The 21,167-nt window shown below is 36.5% G+C and overlaps 3 protein-coding genes across 4 annotated transcripts in view; all 3 read right to left on the reverse strand.

Annotated features, from left to right (window-relative positions):
* zcchc24 (zinc finger, CCHC domain containing 24) overlaps positions 1-2,799 on the reverse strand; it is a 37,574-nt gene extending 34,775 nt beyond the window's left edge. Inside the window, exon 1 of the mRNA XM_084093696.1 lies at positions 1,816-2,799. Coding sequence (XP_083949822.1) covers positions 1,816-2,052 — 237 coding nt within the window. The 5' untranslated portion in view covers positions 2,053-2,799. The remainder of the gene's footprint in view (positions 1-1,815) is intronic.
* LOC311070047 (piggyBac transposable element-derived protein 4) lies at positions 2,788-9,438 on the reverse strand. The gene is made up of 4 exons (XM_084093695.1): positions 9,342-9,438; positions 8,553-9,075; positions 5,443-6,396; positions 2,788-4,382 (listed from the first exon to the last, which is right to left on the reverse strand). Exons 2-4 carry the CDS (start codon positions 8,968-8,970, stop codon positions 3,595-3,597), a joined length of 2,160 nt encoding a protein of 719 aa, XP_083949821.1. The 5' UTR covers positions 8,971-9,075; positions 9,342-9,438; the 3' UTR covers positions 2,788-3,594.
* An 879-nt stretch (positions 9,439-10,317) lies between these two features.
* paox (polyamine oxidase) lies at positions 10,318-18,146 on the reverse strand. 2 transcript variants are annotated; one of them, XM_084093885.1, is made up of 7 exons: positions 17,855-18,146; positions 13,955-14,447; positions 12,854-13,053; positions 11,539-11,794; positions 11,346-11,458; positions 10,972-11,126; positions 10,318-10,827 (listed from the first exon to the last, which is right to left on the reverse strand). In XM_084093885.1, the coding sequence occupies exons 1-7, from the start codon at positions 18,012-18,014 to the stop codon at positions 10,681-10,683; spliced, it is 1,524 nt and encodes a 507-aa protein (XP_083950011.1). In that variant the 5' UTR covers positions 18,015-18,146; the 3' UTR covers positions 10,318-10,680. The 2 variants fall into 2 exon arrangements, with proteins under 2 accessions (XP_083950011.1, XP_083950012.1); XM_084093886.1 differs by lacking the exon at positions 17,855-18,146 and adding an exon at positions 14,817-16,668.
* Between the last annotated feature and the right edge of the window lie 3,021 nt (positions 18,147-21,167).

Here is a 21,167-nt window from a genome sequence, read left to right on the forward strand (position 1 = left end):
GATGGTCAGCAGTTACGTCTGAATGCATTCATAGAATTATTATCGACTTTTATACAATAATGAAACCGCAGTACTGATTGTAGCTGTCAGAAAGGAATTTGGCTATGTCTCTCCTGAAGGATATGGCCCTCACTCACACACATTTACACCAGTGGAGGACATCTTTCCTCAACCCTTCACACAGCTGGAGAGACAGTCAGGGGGTTACTACTAGCCTGTACTACTGCCATTCACACACACACTCACACTCACACACATACACACACACACACACACACGCACACACACACACACACACACACACACACACACACACAATACCAGTTAACACTTTCTCAGAATAGTTATGCAAATAAAAATAATGCAAAAATCTAGTTCCAACCTTCTTCCTTAGTTTAAAATATTTTAATAGACAGATTGATTTTCGGCCTCACATGGAAAAAAATAACTGATAATATTGAAATTTGTGTAATAAGGGGATTTTGAAAGCATTCTATGCCCTCCACAAGTGAGAAAAAGAAAAGAGAGAAAAAAAAGAGGGGGAAGGGAGAGAAAGAGAAAGAACTGTTTTTATTAACTCTGATTACGAATGAAAGTTTTGCCCTTCCTCAGACTTTCCACTAAACATCAACACTTTCCCTTGTTTCCCTCAGCCACAACACTGTCATTACAATTACATCATTAAAAAGAAAATGCGTTTACATGCTCAAGCTTCTGGAAGTAATTGTCTTATTTAGAAAAATAACCTGAAGAGTACAAAAAGATTCAACAGACTTGTCATAACCGTTATATTTAATTTGAAAAGCATAACCTAATTTTAATGATAATTGAAAACCACACCCATATTCCTGACTTATATATATATATATATATATATATTATATATATTTTTTTTTTTTTTTTTTATCTATACATTTTTTCCCAAACTTAGCCTACATTAATCTCAGTCGAATCTTTATATATATATATATATATATTTTTTTTTTATTATTATTATTATTATAAATGTAAACACTTCCTAGTTCATAATTTTCCTTAAAATGTTCTTCTCATAATCTGGCACTTTTGATAATACAATCAGATCTAGTCATTCAGAGAGGATCACTGATTATATTAACAACTTCCTTTACGCTATAAAATATATTACAGATCGAGTGTCATGTCTTCAGCAACTATAGCAACATCACAACATCTTTCATATTCATGACCTCAATTATGGCAGCCCACGTTTTTAGGCCTATAGAGATCAGTAAGCATTAATTCAACGGAGACTTCTGATTTTTTTTAGTCTGCTTGTTCAAATTAAGCAACAAATTAAATGCAAGTTGTCTTCAAAATATACTTTCATGGATGGCTGCCACATTTGGCTGTCCACGTGCTGTTACAAAACAATAAACTAAGTGTGCAAAGCTGCAAACTGGCACGGTTTTAGTGTGCTTTCAAATATTCAAGGACGCTTTTCGCATAGTATTGCTAAATAATTAGGCTACAGCCTAATTATATTAGCCTACAAAATAATTGTTACAAGTTACCCATGACAAAAACGAGATTACGTTAAAAAAAAAAAAATAATAATAATATTATATATATATATATATATGTGTGTGTGTGTGTGTGTGTGTGTGTGTGTGTAAATCACCCAAAGCATCAGTGTATTGTACAAATGTAACCCAAGTTGGTACCAACACTAGTCGCGCGCTATATTAGACATGCATCAACTGCGCTTTACATAATAAATCCTATTTCAGTCGACCGTTATTTCCATTAACTTATTTCCAAAATAAATGAAATGTAGGAGGACATAAAACAAGTTACCTCATTTCTCTGCAGCTGAAAGAAGTTGTTGAGATAGTTGGAGTTGAGAGAGGAGCTCAGGTCATTGGCAGGAGTTTTGCTGTAGTTCAGGTCCGGATGGGAAGAGTTGGGCTCGGGTCGGAAGGCATCGAAAGCACTCGTCTGATGCGTGTCTTGTAAAGAAAGGTAAACCCAGTTAAGAAGCTGTGCAGGCTGGTACACTGAGGTACTGGTGTCTATAGCAGACAACAAGCTCATGTTGTTACTATAACTTTTACTCTTCCAATGTTGCTTTTGGAAAAGGCAAACTTGTTCAGAGTCTACAGTGAATGCGGCGTCCGGTTTTCCACACCCAAAAAAAAATCAGGGCTTCTCTCTCTTCTTCCAGCTCAGACCCTATTCCTTCGCTGGGATCCGTGTCCCAGGTTTATATTTATACTAAAGTCATCGCTCTGACATGTCAGAATAAAAAGTTTTAGTCCGCTGTCCACGGCCCGTTATCTCGCTTTATTTGCACTGTACCAGCAAGGAACTCATTGAATATGCATATGGAGTCTGCGCGCGTCATTGTCGTAAACAGCCAATCAACACCCGGTGTTTAACATATGGGCTTGTATATAGGGACAACCTGTTGATTACTGGCTACTTGCTAATTTCAACAGAATATTCATATTGATCACGGAACGTATTTAAAAATGCAACTTCTTACAAAAAAATTGCTTAGTTCGTGGTTTTATATAGCCTAAAATTGTTTTAAACGTGAGGATTTGTAAATATATACAATTCCTACAGTTTTGGCAAAGCACTATTTCATAAGCATTTAAATAGGGCCGTTTAATAAGTGTTTTACTCCTATACTTAATATTAAGGCAAATAAAACCACTAAAACACTTTAGAAAATCCCCCTTCACAAAACAATAAATTTGACACCAGTTCACATGGAACAGGTTAGTGGTATATGTGAAACTAAACACCTTAAGGAAGCCAATAGGCTGCTGTAAGCAAATGGTTTTGTTTATTTAACAACAGGGGTGAGATTCTTAAGTGATGATGACCCACAAACAGACCTAAGAGAAAATGTGCCTTAAAAACATCTGGGGAAAAAAAAGATAAATCAAATATTAGTTTAACAATGAACAGTTGTATCGAATGTAATCAACCATATTGAAGCACAGAAGTATTATATAATTAATATAATAAGAAAGAAAGAAATACAGAACATAAAGATTGTATTTTTGCTGGACTAGAGGGTTTTCAAAATAATCTAAAAGACTCACACAACAGGCTGATTATTTCAACATTTGATTAACTCACCTGAGGTATCTCTTGGTTACAATCGCCAACTCATTTTTGCTCCACCTTGTGGCGTTTGTTAATATACTCGACTTGTCCTTTTGCACACTTAAAGAGCACTTCATTCACATAGCTGATCTAAAATGAACAGCTATTTATATATAGATAAGAATATATATTTCTTATTCCCCATGATTAGATAGCATGCATAGCATTCGTCAAACAGTAGCCTAATAGATGTTAGGTAAATAATTTAATGTTCAATCGAGTTTAATCCATAAAACTGTTAAATATCAATTAATTAAACATTGTATATAAAAAGACGAATGTCAAATTTACATTGTGCAATTAAAGATTAATTCATTTAAAACTCAAATAGTTAAAGAACCCATATTTACAGTAGGATACACATTGAATATTTTAAACAATATTACTTCAAAAATCTTTTAGAAATATGACTTGTCAAAAACCCACTCATTATCAATACAGATAGACATATTGAAACTGCTAACGCATGCACTGGTAGCAAATCACTACTATGTGACTGTGGTCTCTGCAGACAGGTTTACTGCATTCACAACAGTAGTTGCTCACTTTTCGGTCTCTTGCAGATCGACAGTAATAACATCTCTTTCTTCTTCTGTTCTGACAGCTCTGTTGTTGGATTTCAGAAGTGACAGCCGCCAGTGATGTGGGTACCCCACACCTCCCCATGGCCTCAAGGATGTTCTTGGATAATCCATGGCTTTCTTCTCTGCGCCTATGAATCTGAGGCGCTACAAGCTCTTTCACCAGCTCTTTTATGAACATCCGCTGGGTGTTGTGACCACCTCCCATGAAGCTAGGGTGCTGAGCATTGAAAATGGAGTAGGAGTTTACAATGGCAATGTTCAACATGTTATACCACAGCAGCATGGTCCATCTCTTCGTACGGCGCTTGCAGGCATAATTGTTGGCCATTTGCTGAACATTGCTGACTCCTCCTTTGGTGCGATTGTAATACTGAAAGACCTCTGGCTTGTTTTTAGCACCCGTTTCATTCAGTGCTTCGCTGGTATGCAACGTACTTAAAATAATCTCTGCCTTTTTTCTTTTTGGTACATAGCTCACCATGGACACATTGCCACAAAAACCAAACTCAGAGGTATGTCGCGCTCGTAACTTGGATGGCTTCATAATCGGTGGCACGTGTGGATTCTTATGGTGAACGGTCCCAACCATGGTCAAGTTTTTCTCAAAAAGATTCTCTGCCAAAGGGATACTGGTGAAGTAGCTGTCCATTGTAATATTAAGACCTGTCATGCGAAACAAACATAAAAAAGCAACATAGTTAGGTAACACAAAAACAATGATGGTCTGGCACAGTGTTTGAGGCTCAGGATGCTGGTTTGATCCCGACAAGAAGTAAACTAGTATGAACTATGTGCTTTTGAGAAAGGCAGTTAATCCAAAGAGTTTCAAAGATAGTGGCTTTGGATCAAACCTCCTGCTAAATGGCTACTTCTTGTACCACTGTTTCCCCCACTGCTGAATCTTAAGTGCATATACAGTATATAATATTTAGAAAAACTATTACAATTTTCTAAATATACACTGTTCGTTCGTTGGCCAGAGGAGAACTGGTTTCAAGGTTTCTGTCACCTGATGGAGTTTTGGTTCCTTGCCACTGTCGCCTTTGGCTTTTGGGTTGCTTAGTTTGGGACATTTATATATTTAAAAATATTATTGATCTGCCTGCATTGACACCATTATATGCGAACTGAACTGAGCTGGATGATGACATCACAGTTTTCTCCAGAGTGGCTATATATATAAATGAACTAAATGAATAACTTTTTTACTACAAAAATTAACCATCACTGACTTACTTAAGCTGGACTATGACTCTATTTTCTTCTAGAAAAAAACTTTGTTGTATTATTTTCCTGTTATCACTGTAAAGCTGCTTTGAAACAAGTAAAAAGCGCTATATAAAAAAGGTGACGACTTTATAATTAAAATAGAATGTTTTCTGTTTTAAGATATTTTAAAATGTAATTTATCCATGTCACAATTTTTAGCCATTTCTCCAGTACATTTCCAGAAACATTTCTTTAAAAAAAAAAACGGTTGTGCTGCTTAATATTTTAGTGAAAACTGATTATTTGAAATTCCAAAAGAACTGCATTTATTTAAAATATATATATTTTTTCAATATTATGATTGTAATTTCAGTCACTTTTGATCAATTTAATACATCCTTTCCTGAATAAAATGTATCAATTAAAAAAAAACATTTACTGAGCCTTAATACCGGAAACGGGAAACACATTATTGCTTACAAATCACAAAAAGCTGTGGAGAAAAAAACAATACCTTTTTCCTGAAGTCCACTGGACAACCTCAGAACGGTGTTCTCTGCAAGGTTCTCTTCAGTCTCTTCTCCTGGCTGCCTGCCTGTGTAGATCACGGCATCAATGGCGTAGGGAACCTCGGCATCGCACATCCAAAAGATTTTTATGCCATACCTGGCGGGGAGTCTTGGCAAGTGTTGCAGAAACTTGCATCTTCCCCTGAATGGCATGAGCTGTTCACCCACAGTGACACAATCCCTGGGGATGAACCTTTTCCTACAGTTGATCAGGAACATGTCCCACACATTTCGGAAGGCTGCCATGTGGTCTGATGCCTCTCTTTGCACTCTGGTTTTCTTATCATCAAATTGCAGGCATCCGTGAAGGTCTTGATATCTTCCAACAGACATGGTCGCTCTATAAAGTGGGTTCTGTAACGGATCCATAAACAGTTCCCGTACCGGGACATCACTGTTTCTCTCCAAACCGATGAGAAGGCTTAGACCAATAAAGGCATTTAGCTCTTCTTTAGTGACCTTTTGCCACACTTTGCCTTTTGTTGACGCTGCTTTCTGTCCACCCAAGTTGGTGCATTGCAGGATTTCATCAATGATGTTTTCGCTTATGAAAAGTTCCCAGGCATCTTTAGGTGTCACCAGTAAAGACCCTTGTGCGGGCCCTGGACAGCTCTGTGAGAAGGTCCTAGTGTCACTTTGAGGAGGATATTTGCTCCAGTAAGAGTCTCCTTTGCTCCATCGACTCGAGCGATCTTCACTCTCCTCATCACAGGATTCCTCAGATGAGAACTCAAAGTCTGTGAGGACAGTTTTCTGACCCTCAGCCACATCTGGGACACTGCTGCTTTCTGGGCCATCACTATCAGAGACCTCCGATTCTAAATCAGGGGCAGCAATGGATTCATATTCTTCTGTTAGTGAAGCTGTAACGTCAGCTTTTCGATGCACCATGGACAAAACTGTAAAAATATAAACACAAGAAGCACAAACAGTTATATTGAAATCATTAAATTTACAAGCAAATTCAACGTATCAATGGTAATTATTGATGTGAATTAAGCTTTTAGCACAAACAGTATTTAACTTACATGATTCCACCTTAAACACACACACACACACAACTTTCTCTTTCCTCTTGCACAGTGTAAACCGATCTGATCCAATACACTATACATATTACTTCACACTTAAAATTGTTTTCAGAAGATGCAACTTTTAATATAAAAAGACATAACCTTTTTGTAGTCAACATTTAGATATGAACAGTTCTATTGTAACTGGCTGCATATTGGGCCTTTGCTTACTTAACAAAACTTAAAAGTGAAATCAGGAGAGGTCATAATGTGCAGCATTGGCCTCCCTCTGGTGGAGAAATGTTAAAATAATAGCTCACTCCAACATGACAATTCTTTCATTTACTCAAATTCAAGTCATTTCAAACCAGTATGATTTTCTTTCTGCAGAACACAACATGAGACAATTTGAAGAATATTTCAACTGCTTTTTTTCATACAATGAAAGTCAGTGGGGTCCAGAATTGACTTTCATTGTATGGGGGGGAGGAGTCTTCTTTTAGTTTCACAGAAGTCATACAGGTTTGAAATAAAATTATGTCCAGTAAAAGAAAAAAAATTATATATACACACTACTGTTCGAAAGTTTGAGGTCTGTAAACAAATTGTTTGTTAAATAAATTTAAATAAATGCTGTTCTTTTGAACTTTCTATTCCTTAAATAATCCTGAAAACAAAGTAACACTCTTTGCCCATAAATTCTAAGCAGAACAAGAGTTGAACATTGATTTAATAATAAGAATAAGAATAATAATAAGAATAATAAGAATGATTTCTGAAGAATCATGTGACACTGAAGACATGATATATGATATTTTAAAATTGGAAAACGGGTTTTTTAAATGTATTATGTCACAAAATCAGTTTTTACTATTTTTGATCAAATAAATACAGCCTTATTGAGAATAAGAAATGCAAAGAAAAGCGTTAAAAAAAGGTTTTACTGACCCCAAAAGTGTACATAGAAATACAGAAAATTGCGAAATTACATTTATTTCCAAACCATTACCATTCTATCAATACGTCATTCAATGAAGGTTTGTTTTTACAGTGTTGATTCTTTATATTATTGACAAATAAGGAGTTAATTCATTACTGATTTGCCACATTTGATTCTTTTGAAGTAGCTGAAACATTTCTTCAAACACAAATTGTCAGAAAGAGAATTGAGACTTAGGCTGTAATCCCCTAATTTTTAATGCAAGCTTGCAACAGAAAGGTCACAGAAACCTGCTTTTAAAACATTAAAGATATGTAATAAGCAAGAATATGATCTACTATAAATCACTGGACAACTTCATTAGCCGGATTCAAGAGTGGAACAAACTCATCAATGATTCAATCCACATAAAAAAAGAACATTAAAAAAACCTGCTCAAATCCAGAAAATTTATAAGCACATTTTACACTTTACATAGGGAAATCATCTTCCTTTGAGGAAGGAATAAAAAAAATGTAGACCCTTTTGTTGTTAACATATGCCAACACACATTATGGACCCTAGTCAAGATGGTCTTTCATATGCAACCTGTAACTGTACCCATATTTGTATGCTTTACCACACACAGAGCACTGGAAAGGTTTCTCCTTTGAGTGTGTCCGTTTATGTTTGTTAAGTATGTAAATGCGTTTAAAACCTTTCCCACACTCGGAGCACATATAAGGTCTCTCTCCAGTGTGATCTCTCTGGTGCACCCTTAAGTCATAGATGTCAAAAAACCTCTTCTCACACTGGTCACATGGAAAAGGCCTGTCACCGGCATGTCTACGCAAGTGTATTTTCAAATAAGAGGGCTTGGCAAACTTCATTTCGCACTGATCACAAGTGTACGGCTTCTGTCGCCTGTGAATTTTCATGTGATCCGTGAGAAGATCTGACCGCTGGAATTCTTTCCCACAGGTTTCACAAATAAATCGGTCTTCTTTGTGCTGTTTAATGGATGTTCTGGCTTTACCTGATTTCTCTGGATGTTGTGTGGCATTTCCCTGCATTATAAAACATTTGATTTCTTCACTTGACACATCAGAATTCATTCTCTTACTCTGCTTAGTCGGACATCGTATTGTATGGCTTGATGCATTAGTTGCTTTTCTTTTTCCTTGCTTGTCTGTGCGTTTTTTTCTTTTGCGTGATGAACCAGTTCTTCTGTTTGGTTTATCTGGAGAAGTGTGTGAGTTTGTTGCGATTTCAAGCTCTTCATCCATCTCAACTGGAGGCATTAGGCCATCTGGTAAGACTTGCAGGCCATGGTCCAAAATCTCCTCCTTAACATGTCCAGGAGAACGAGGAAATGTTTCTAGTTCATTCACATCAAGCGATGAGGAGTCATATTGATCAGGTTCCACTTTAACTTCTATTTCTGACTGAATGAAGTCTGTTTGCAATCCATTTTCACTTTTTAAGCATCCACTCAAGAAGTGCTGTGAGATTGCTTCTGCAGATGGCAAACTTTGCTCCATTTCAATAAAGTCTTATTCTTTTGATGAACAGATTTAAAGCTCTCATTCAGCTGTAGTGATTGTTCTTGAAACTGGACATGAATCCCTCCGATGGCTGAACCAGAACTATAACAAAAAAAAAGGCAGATATTAAGTGCTCTGTCGAACGATGAACTTGCCGTTTTTTTTATTTATTTTTATTAAGACTACTCGAATGCCAATGCAATCTTAACATCACCAAGAAAATTCATACTTTTCTAAACTAAAATAACCAGAAAATGCACCCGTGGTAAATAAACATTTTGTGACATCACAGCAAAAACAGACATTTTTTTCCTATTTAGTTTTGTTTTGTTTAGGTAAGTTAACAAATCGAATGGCAGTCCACTCACCAGTTATTGGCATTCAGGAAAGTTACTTTTATTGTTGTCTTGCTGAAAGATAAGCCATATTTACATCGCAGAATCTTCTTCTTCGGTGGCTTTAGTAACGAGTTGAGAAGCAACTACATATGCGCATACCGCCACCTACAGCACGGGTCTGAGAAAAACATTACATACATTCTAGGTAAACAAGAACGGATTCCCATATTCAAGGTCAGTTTTAAAATAATTTTTTTTTTGTTTTACATGCTCCTGGTATGACATTTAACTTTAAGTAAAAAAAAAAAAAATGGATACTGTGAAATCAGCACATCCCAAAGCCTGTAGTTCACTCTGGATTCTCCCGTTCGTGCACAAACGGCAAAAGAATGAGTTCCACAGCTACTGCTGATTTTTATTTGATTCTACTTTGCCTTACAGTGGTTTGTATTTCATGGAAATACAGATATATGAATACATGGTGATATTTGTAATGTCCAAATATTTTAACTGAATAGTATGGCTACTAGTTAAGAAGTTGTCTTCCTTTATCTGGGCCCATCTCAAGAAGGTTTTTGACTGTGATTGAAGACACACTTATACACTAAATATAATTGCTTGGGTACCTCACAATCCAAAGCAGCCGTCTCTAAAATGTGACAATGCTGTCTATGCTTAACTTTAATAATTTTCATCTGAGCAATGATAATCGTGATTTCAGGGACAGCTTCTACCATGGTCCAGGGTTCAGGCAACTATACTGTAATTATTAGATTTACTAACCCATATTGGCTGTATTTTAATGCTTCAATACATTACAGTAAACTACAAATGGCATGATGAAATCAGAATAAAATCAAACATTTTACAAAACATTTGAGATTGTTTTGAAAAATATAAACCCTGAAATAATCCAGATATGATCTGAACAATTTTGATGATCTTACATTAGTATAAACATGACCATAGCACCATTTCTATGGGAAATTTAACCAGGTAAGCTTAGTTTGTTTTTAACCTCGTTTATTTTTTTAACTATGAAACACAAAACAAACACACGCTTCGTGAAATATTAGAAAATTTGTTTTATATAAAAAATATTTTCAGATTACAAAAAAACAATTAACATTTGTGCAAAGTAAAGGAATTCAGAGAGAAATTATTTGTAATTTTTAAACACAAATCATAATTTGTTGAACGAGCTGACAAAATCTTAACGTGTCATGCAATGCATTCATGATGCTTTAAATAATTCAGTTATCAATTACATTCATTTTCCTTCTATTCCCTATTTAAGGCACATAATCCCTCGGTTTTAATGAAAATGACTTGTGTCAATCCTTCCAGCTATTCAGAACTCGAGGAGTTTTCACAGTTTAGATGAGAACGACCCAGAGGCAGGAGTGTAGTGAGATATAAGACGTTCTGCTTCTCTCCAGCCACTTAGCAGCGCTCCATGCACTGTAGAGAAGAAAGACCTTTGTGTGGCTTCTCCTGCAAATAACACCTGCAAAGGCTGCAAAAACAAAGTGTCATTCATGGTATAAGATATTATCAATTAAGTAATTTAAAGCAAGTTTAAGAGTAAAGGAAAAAAATCTGCCTACAGCATATAACTCAGAAGAATGAAGTATAGCTGCTTGGCTAAACATTGACAAACCTTAGAATTTGAGCCTTTCAGCGGCAAGGGTTCAGCAAGGTTATCTACGTCATATTCTGAGCAACCTTTGGCCGCATAGGTGTAAGATCCACAGGAATAGGGCTCATGGAACCACTGAGATCTTAAAAGCTTCCTTGGTGTAATAGTTGGATTTCCTGAAAAGTGTTATAAAAGACTTAACAAGTTGGTTTTTGTATTTATAGTTATTTTAATGCAGTTAAATGTCACAAATGTACTTATTTTCTTTTTAAAAATCAGTCAATTTATACAAGTATTACATTTTATTTTTAATTCAACATTTTGCATGTGGTCTCAGACTTTTGGACTCCATCAAACGATATCCTATCAACCTGTAAAAAAAAATGTTTGTTTACCAGTAAATAAGCGAAGGAGCTGTGTGACACTGTGCAGCACTTCAAATTCAGACAGAGTTTCCATGTACTCAGATTCCTGCCCTGCAATCCATCCACAGAGCACGTGTCCATATCTGCACAACGCAACATCAGACAATTATATTCATAATGGTTTAAATGGCAGTATAGAAGCAAATTCCAAGATTATGTTTACCTCTCTGTGGGCTTCAGCACAGTGAACCCACTCAATTTTCTAATCCAGGACATCTTTACATCTGAAACAACATCAGTAAGATGGGTCTCGTCCTCCCATACGAGAAAGATCCACTCACAGTCTTCATCCCAGAAAGGCTGCTCAAACTCAAGAAAGATCTTGTTGTTGGTCCCAAAGCCCATTCTCTGGATGGAATGCAATTTGTGCAGTGGAAGAGAAGGGCTTAAAAAAGTGTGCTGGTGCTTCTTCAGGTATCCTGTAATGAGATCAGATGAGGTATAGGCCTTGCAGAAAGTTCTAAGAATTTATAAACATTCTGAAAATTATTTCTTTTTATTCAGAATAAAATAAAAAACTTTATTTATATTAACCTATATTAAAACAATGTTTTCAAGTGACAGTGAAATAAGAGAACCAATAATCTGACTTTGTAAATCACACAAAAATAAGGGCATTATTTTTTATTTGATCTCAGAGGATTACTTTCAAAAGCAGTTTAGATTAAAACGAATAGATTATGCTATTTTAGTAGAATACAAATGTATATTAGATGCAAATTGTTAAAAGGTTAGTTCACCCAAAAATCCCATAATTTACTCAACTCTCAAGCCATCCTAGGTGTATATGACACAAAATATCCCGGCTCTTCCAAGCTTTATAATAGGAGTGAATGGTTATTTAGATTTGGGAGCACAAAAAAGTGTATCCATCCATCATAAAATTAATCCATACAGCTCCAAGGGGTTAATAAAACAGTGTTAAGGCCTTCTGAAGTGAAGCGATTCATTTTTATAAGAAAAACATCCATATTTATAGCTTAATAAAATATAATCACTGGCTTCCGGTAATAGCCATACGCGAGTCGAGTTCCGGCAGAAGAGTGAACTCTGACCCGACGCATGACGTAGGATGCGTAAGCTTAGGTGAGAGTAGTCTTGCGCCTCATGCGGTTCAAACAAATAGGGCTGGACAACAAACTCTAGCTCCTCCGACATTTCTCTTTAATAATTCTCGTTTTAGACTTCGTCTATTCGTGACAGGTGTTTTGCTTTGTTCTATCCTCTGTGCTTCTGCATTCGTCAATACGTCATGCGTCGGGTCAGAGGTCACTCTTCCGCCAGAACTAGACCGTACAGCCGTTACCGGACACCACTGGAAGAGCCAGGATATATATATTTTTTTTCAATTGTGTTTGGCTGAAAGAAGAAATTCATATACACCTAGGATGGTTTGTATGGGAATTTTCATTTTTGGGTTAACTAACACTTTAACTATACCAAGCAAGTCATGCTGAAGCTGAATGTACTGTACGTACCCAGTGGGATGGTGACAATCACATGGTCTGCTGCAAATGTCTCTCCATTAACACATTCAATCATAATGGGGAACAGCATTCCTTTAGTGTCTGGTCCATTCTTGGTGTAGTTCCAGTGAATGCACTTCACTGGCTTGTTGTACAAGACTATGTCATTGGGAAGTTCCTTCATCATGTGATCAATTAAACCTTCATAACCTCTAGGTGGAAAAAGAGTGTATGAACACATTTAGAAAACTCTAAACGATTTAAGAAATAATTGTTGCAATTGGATAATTAGCCGCTTTCCGACCAAGTAGTTACAGGAACTTAGTTCTAGGAACTGTCCACTTCTAAACAGTTCTATGAACTACTCGCCCCCAAACTCGGTTTTGCTGTTTGCGTTCGCACTGGCAAGTGGCCATAGGACCTGGTAGGAGGGGTAAGGGAGTGACGCAAGTACGGTGACTTTTATTTTGACGGCGCTGAGACCGCCAGAGCAAACAATGCTCGCATTCTCTGTGTTTATTAGTTAGCGATCTGTCTAACAGTACTGTTTAATATGTTATTAGATAGAACTGTTATAGAAAGTAGACAGTATATGAAAAAAAGGTTATTAGCCTATGCCGTGTGGTTGATGTCCAGTGTTGCTAGCTGGGCAGATAAACATAATCATGTTTGACTTGGTCCCCTCAAAGTTGCGTTGGATTTTCTCTTCAGCATAAAGGTTTAGAGACCCATCTATCACTGTTTTCCATGTTTGTATAGTTAGTTTCTGGAGTAAATATATAGGCTATAATCTGTGTGTTTACATTATAGCTGTTTTAAAAATGGCGGGTGCTGGTGTTCCGCGTGCGTTCGGTCAATCAGCGTACACTAACGTCACGGGTAGTTCCTATAGTGCTGGTTTAGACCCTACTCTGAAGTAGGACCTAAATTAGTTCCTCCAAATGGAGTTCCTAGAACTAAAATCGTTCCTAGTTCCAGCGGTGCGAACACGCCGACATCCGGGTACTTTAGCCAATAGTTCTAGGAACTGTGAAAAGGTTCCTCCGGTCGGAAAGCGGCTATTGAGACACTTGATTCAAAAATGTACAAGGCTCTGAGACTCTGATCACTCACTCTGGGAAAGTGCAGTCCAGTCCTGGAAGAGTCTTATACATGCCAAAGGCTCCCAAGCCAACATCATCCATTGTGTGTGTTCCACTGACACCGCACTCCAGCTTGAGCAGTGTGCTTATCATGGCCATTCTTATCGCAGTGTTACCCTGGTCCTCCTTCCACTCCTCCGGGGCCAGCCGTTCAGCCTCTGCCTTGATAAACTCCCCAACACTCGGCAGAGGTTCTCCACCACTGTCATGGAACTGCTGGCTCCTTTCCAGTAAGTTCATGAAAAACTCCACCACTGGCCCCATCGTCTCAGGCCCCAGTTTCCGACCTGAACTGGTAAACCAGTTGGGAACAAACAATGGATGACCACCAATGTCAAAGGCCTGGTTTTCTTCAGACATTGATTCTTTGTCAAGGAGCTGGTAGTCACATGCCAAACGAAACACTGGGTTTTCCTTTGATGGGCCATGGATCCAGTTGGCGCCAATCTCTACAATGTTATCACCTTGAACAAAAGAAATAAATGTGATAAAAATAAATGTGATCTGCAAAATGGAGATTTTTCTCAGGGTATATTCAAGTCTTGGCAACAAAAAATTTACTGAATTGAATACACCTTCTTTTCAGCATAATGTAAACATTAAAACAATTATAATATGAAACAACACATGAAACAAGCAAAAACATTAAAGGTAAAGATTTTTTAATTTGTGGCCAAGAAATTATTATTAAATTGCGTCAATTTGTAACATTTACAACACGTGTAACAACTTGCCCCAAACTGACATTTAGAGAAGAAAAAAAAAACATTTGTTTTCAGAACACAATTCAACCTTTCAATTAAAATTTACTTTATTATATAATTTACCCTTACCTGAGAGTATTCATTTCCAGTGTGGTTTTATTGGGTTTACTTATTAACGGCTATTTGGAAAAAAAAGATTTAAGGTCAACGTGCCAAGGTTTGCAACTTAGGTAAAGTTGGTTTTATATTCGCACATTCGGACTTAGGCGTTCAATAACTTGTGAACTAAACATTGTTACTACACAAATAACACCTCTTTTCAAATCGTAGTAATATACACAAGCAGCTACAACCTAATTTTCCTCAAAACGAGCTTTCCTTCGCAGTGGACAAAATACATTGATATCTATGCGCAGACGGCTGAGAGACAGATCCGAAGGGACCGTCTGCAAAACCCAAAAAGTGTTACTACAAAATATTCAAAAACTTCACACTATTGTAATTGTAAACACTATTGTCACACTCATTCAAGGGTGTAGTACTTTCCTAGTGACCTGACTGAGTTACTAGAGGTGACATTTTTACAATACCTCCCCTACTGTATGTACAATAATCAAATGTTTATGCCCCCTCCTTTCTCCCCCCTCCAAATTCAACATCGAATTCAACCAAAAGTAACATAGAAAATCATTGTTGATGTGAACACTGTTTTATTTGTATTATCTTTCTGATTGTTCATGGAATACCACTGGGATTATACATAAAAGTTGTAATTAATACCTCGTGGATAGAGTAATATTTCAATATCACCTCTTTATAATTGTTGTTGTTGATCCTCTCTGAGGAAAAAATTATTTAATATTTATTCATTGCATAATGTATTTGGTTAACACACAGAACTGTTAATGGTTTATTTACATAATTAGTCCTTGTCATGTTTACCAATGTGAACAGTGCAAAAGATGGTACCATACCAGCACTGGACTTATCACCAGACAAGCTACCTGGAAAAGAAGCCCAATGGTTGTGCTCACTGTGTAAACCAGTGGAACCAAACGCCACTTTTAAAATTGTAATGTCTTACATTAAGAATACTTGATAAGTTGGTTAAACTTTGTGTCATTAAAGAGTATCTGCAGAAACTTCTGCTTTATTGTCCTTGTTGCAATATAGATTACCACTGTATATCTGTATTTTGGGACTTACAGTTAAAGACCCAAGGACCAGATATGATTAATTAAGACCAGGAGTTAGAAGTGCAGTGAATTTAAGAGAAGAGTCAGAATTATAATAAATTAAAGAAAATTTTACTGAAGATAGTTTGCAGTTTCATCAGGCAGAAGTCAGCTTCAAGACTCAGAAGGAGTTCATAGGCCGCCCCGCTTACAAAGATCACAGCAGTTCTACCCTTCACCAAGGTCTAAGCTACGTCCTTGCATCAGGTTGAATGATTCTGATTGGGTAATAAATAGATAAACACACATTTTCCACACATAAACAGATAGACTGAATCATATCTCCATCGATTATGCAGCTGACACTCCGACCCTGAATTTAGGCACGCCGTGACCTTCCAGGTCGCAGATCTGGGTTGCTGGGCGCCAACATGTCCAGAACAACAACTCTTCAACCTTTAACCAAGATTACTAACACACACAGAGACACACAGCTTCTTCAAGGTTGGATTTGGCCAGGCTTTAACGCTAAACAGGAGAGTCTTCTCAAAACATCAAGATAAAATGTTCTTTCTCTCAAGGAGAGGACACTTTAAATCTAACTGTAAAGTAAAGACTTTAACAAAGAAATGGTCACTCAGACTATAGATTTCAATGACCACTGTGACCATAGCTGTCAGGGTACCCTAGAAAAGCAGATGGATGTAGTGACACGTTTAAAAAGTCCATACTTCATTTCTGGAAGCCGGGCTAAATGAGCAAGCACTGTCAACTTACTGCATTCCTGGCATGGGCCAGACCCTTCAGTCACCTGTCAGATAGCAAATACAGACATTAGAGAATACATGAAATAACATTTTCTATCACAAAGTAAAATCTCATAAGCCTAGAGAAGTCATTCAACCCATTTGATATTTAGAAGGAAAAATATTGATTAATACCTTGATTATAATCACTCATTAGATATACATTGAAGCAGCTGTGGATTCCAGAATCCACTCCTTCAGGGCTTCATGACAAAAACTTAACTTGAATCATTACAGTAAGGGTGTTGCTTATTTATAACGTTGAAAATATGATTGAGCTAAAATCTTTTACAGTTTTTTAATCAATGAACGAAATGTTTTGTAGTACTAGGAACAGCAGTTCTAATACCTACTTTTACCCAATACATTTATCAAAATTAATTGAGTAGAGTGATCACTAGGAACATGCTATAACATTTGGAACATGAAAAAAACACTTAAGGTGAATTAAAGTATTTTTTTTCATAAAAATATGTATGTACTGTATTTACAGTAAGGCAGGTATTGGCAATATTTAACCTGTAGTAAGTCAGCCTGTTCACTAGGAAAGTACTACAACCTTTGGAACATGAAAAACACTTTAGGTGAATTACAGTAAGTGTTTCATAAACATATTTGATAATTGTACGTACAGTAAGGGAGTTGTTGTCAAAATTTCACCTGTAGTAAGTCAGTCTGTTCACTAGGAACATTCTCCAACCTTTGGATAGTAAAATAATCCGTTTGGTGAATTAATGTAATTTGATTCTAAAAATATTTGTGTACTGTATGTACAGTGAAGCAGATATTCTTGTGAATATATTTCTAACTTTACTCAACTTGTGAACTAAGTGAAAGCGAAGACATTGACTTACAACAGGTGAGATTTTGCCAATATCTGCTTCAATGTACATACAGTACACAAATCTTTTTTTATAATATAACTCCTCCCACGAATCCAGTGGCTCCATGTTAGTTGCAAAGTACAATTGCAGAATAGTGAAGAGTAAATATCGTAATAATTATACACCATTAGATTTAATAAATAAAATATGCTAACCCAGTTTCCTGTGTCAAGAGATAATAAGAGACGGTAGATAAGAGTCATCCTATAGGATGATGACAAATTACAAAAAGCAAAATGTCCTCAACAGTGATTGCAGAAAAATAATTTTCTCAAATTTGAAAGCATAACTACTGTACATACCCAGTCTTCCCGTTCGTATTCTCCCACCGCTTCTTGCAGTTGCTTCTATGATGTGAACATTATGAAAACCGTGTTTAAGTAGTTTCTGAGCAGCACCAATTCCCGAGATGCCGCATCCAATTATAAATATTTGAGAATCACGAGCTGAACGTAGTGCCATTGAATCTGTTTGTGCACGACGATACCTTGATGGATGTAGGGCTTAAAGTGAACTAACTATTCGACGACAGCAAGGAAGTGTGTGTTGTGTTATGCTCCTCTGACCATCTCAACGCCCCTCCTCCACTCACGTGAACCCTGCGTGAAGCCTACTTGACCCACGACAACGTCACCTCGACGCTTGTCTCAGAATCGCAAGGAAATCTGTGGGCCTTGAATAGTTCAAGAGTTACTTCTACTTTATTACAAACAAATCTACTTTAATGCCGCCTTTCTCCCTTTTTTGCACAGAACAAAAATTATATACGATAGACCGGAAGTGATTCATTTCCGTGAAACACTTGATACTTTGTATATATATAAATAAATAAATAAAAAAAAATATATATATATATATATATATATATATATATATATATATATATATATATATATACAGGGCCTGAAATTAACACCCGACCACACGCCAAATGCGGGTGAATGCTGCAATTGGCGGGTAACACTGTCAATCTACCTGCCACATTGGCAGGCAGCCAATGAGAACCCTTCGCGGGGAGTTTGATTGACAGGCGATCTGGCCAATCATAATCCGCCGAATCCGCCTTTTTTTGTCCGACAAATCAGTCAGGAGAGTTCAACGTTGGAGGATTTGAACTTGAAAAAAAGTGTACTGAGTAAGCCTAACTTACTGACATCTTTCCGCAGTTAAAACTACATTCCTTCTTATGTTCATTCATGTTTATTTGATGCTATAAATTAACTAGAAGGAAGAGATGATCGGTTCACGAGCAGTTTTAACTGAGGCACCACAGCGATCTGTCAAGACACATACAGAGCCACAAAACGGTATTGTCTAAATTTCTTTAAAAATGACCAAATTTTAACGTTGAGACTTTGTTTAATATCAAAAGTAACCTGGACTGTCTTGTCTGTCTCTGCTGCGCGATGTGTTTTTCATTGCGTGAGATCATGGTTTGGCCAGAGTTTGGCGTGAGCGCGGTGTAGCTTGTCGGACATAGCAACAGTAACTAAAGGGGTCTTTGCGGGTTTTTTTTTTTTTTTTTTTTTTTTTTTGCAACTGTTGTTCTTTGACATTTAAACGAAGCCAGCCATTTCGTTGGATTTTAGCTAAAAATGTGGCGGCACATTACTGGAGTAAAGAAAGCATCTGTGAAAGCAGCGCAATTTGAGTGTTTCGGAACGTGATCGGAGAGAAAGATGAGGCCCTTCTCTGACTACGTTTGAATGTGTGAGTTAAGTATTAAACTGTTGGTGAGATGAGATGAGATAATGCTGACATAGGCTACAGTACAATGACAGTTGCACAGATGTTGGGAGTTGGGAACCGGTGAGAAAATGTCCGGTAGCCTACCCGGTAACTTTACCAGTAATAACAATATTAATTTAGTTCTGCTTAACGGTTCCTGAACGCTGTAACTAACAGCTGCCCAGCCATCAACACAGCCGCGTGTGATTTGTTTACGAGCTGGTCTATATCTGTATTCTAAGAGTTATTATTACTTGTATGGATCGTTAATAACTTGACAGCACTTAAATGTGTATTCTTACAAGTTAAAGAACAAATGTTTGTGCTATTCCTTTTTTTTTCACCTTTTATGAGGCCAAAAAAAAAACAAAAAAACTGGCTGGTAAAAAGTCACAGTGGCTGGTGGTCAAAAAAGTTAACTTCAGGCCCTGTAATATATATATAACTTATATATAAACTTATTGGCTTTATTAATTAGGATTTGATGCTGTAGTTTTCATTTACTTACAACTTTATTTATTTACTTTGAATGTCAGTAAAAGTCTTAAACTTAAATGTATATTTTAATGAAAACAAAATCTCTTGAGAGCGTGCTTATGTCCCAATAGAGCACAACCTTAGCCCTATTTCTACCATATATTTTTCTCTTTTGAAGAACGTTCATGAATCGTGTTTTTATTTATTTTTAATTTTTTTGCCAGGAGGGGGCAGTAAAATCTTAATTTTACGCCGCTAAACGTTTGTAGAATGTGAAATGTTGGCAACAGTTCGTTAGCTAACCAGCTAGTTACAAAGGATAAACAGCAGACAAAATATTGTTGTTTAATCTATACAAGGCGTACAAAAGGCTATAGTCCTAGATTTCCTCATAATAGTGTAGTACAAATTACAATAGTCAAGAAGTTAAAAGTTAAAGTTGAGACTAATTATGAAATCATAGCATAGCTAGGAAAAATACTTTTATTATAAGTCTTTTTTTCTAGCTATGCTATGATTTCATTATATATATATATATAATGGGTGCCGTCATTTATAATTGACTTTGTCCTATTCTAAATTATTTTTGACAAATTGTCTGAAACTTCACACCCATTCAAATGAATTTTTACTCTCTCAAAATTAGTATAAGGTCTTAGTGTTTCAAAAATTATTAAAAAGCTTTAAGCATTCCATTTCATCTTGTGCTATTTCATTTCATTTGAAACTCGCGTGTGAAAATGTCATAAACTTGAAGTGAAGTGAAAATCTACAAGACTCTTCTTTTTCTGTGTACCCCACACTTTCCAAACGTAACTCGATTTTGAACTTAGTTCATTTGTTCTTAGTTCTTTAGATCATTTGTGGGGGTCAGTTGTCAGTGTATAGTGAGGCCTAGACAATGGCATCTGACCTCTGGTTTAGTATGGATCACATCTTCTAAATTGGCACAGGATACCCAAATTGTTCCACAACAATCTATGACTTATATTTTTCATACCCTCATCCTCACTGCTAATATCCTCCATCTTCATCTTCTTCCTTTCTTACAACAACCTTTTTATCTGATGCACTGCCATCACTATCAAAACTTTCTGGAAAAGGTACAGCTTTTCCTCTGTCTTCTATAAAACTTACTAACATCACCCCCCATCATAGGCAAAAAGACTATTATACTGCCTGCCAGTACTGAACAATAGTGCAAGCTACACGGAAAATATGGACTTTGTCATTTATGCATGACACTCAGATTTTTTTGGTCTTTGAGTTATTGTTTTCACAAAATGTGCATTAAAAATGACCAAAAACATTAGAAAGCACATTTGGACGTACAATGATATATTTTTTTAAATGGTGTATATGTATATATATTCTAGTCTAAAATGAACTTTATGCTAATGTCTCCTTCAC

The sequence above is a fragment of the Abramis brama genome (assembly GCF_963993115.1).
Source record: "Abramis brama genome assembly, chromosome: 19".
Classification (NCBI taxonomy): Eukaryota; Metazoa; Chordata; class Actinopteri; order Cypriniformes; family Leuciscidae; genus Abramis; species Abramis brama.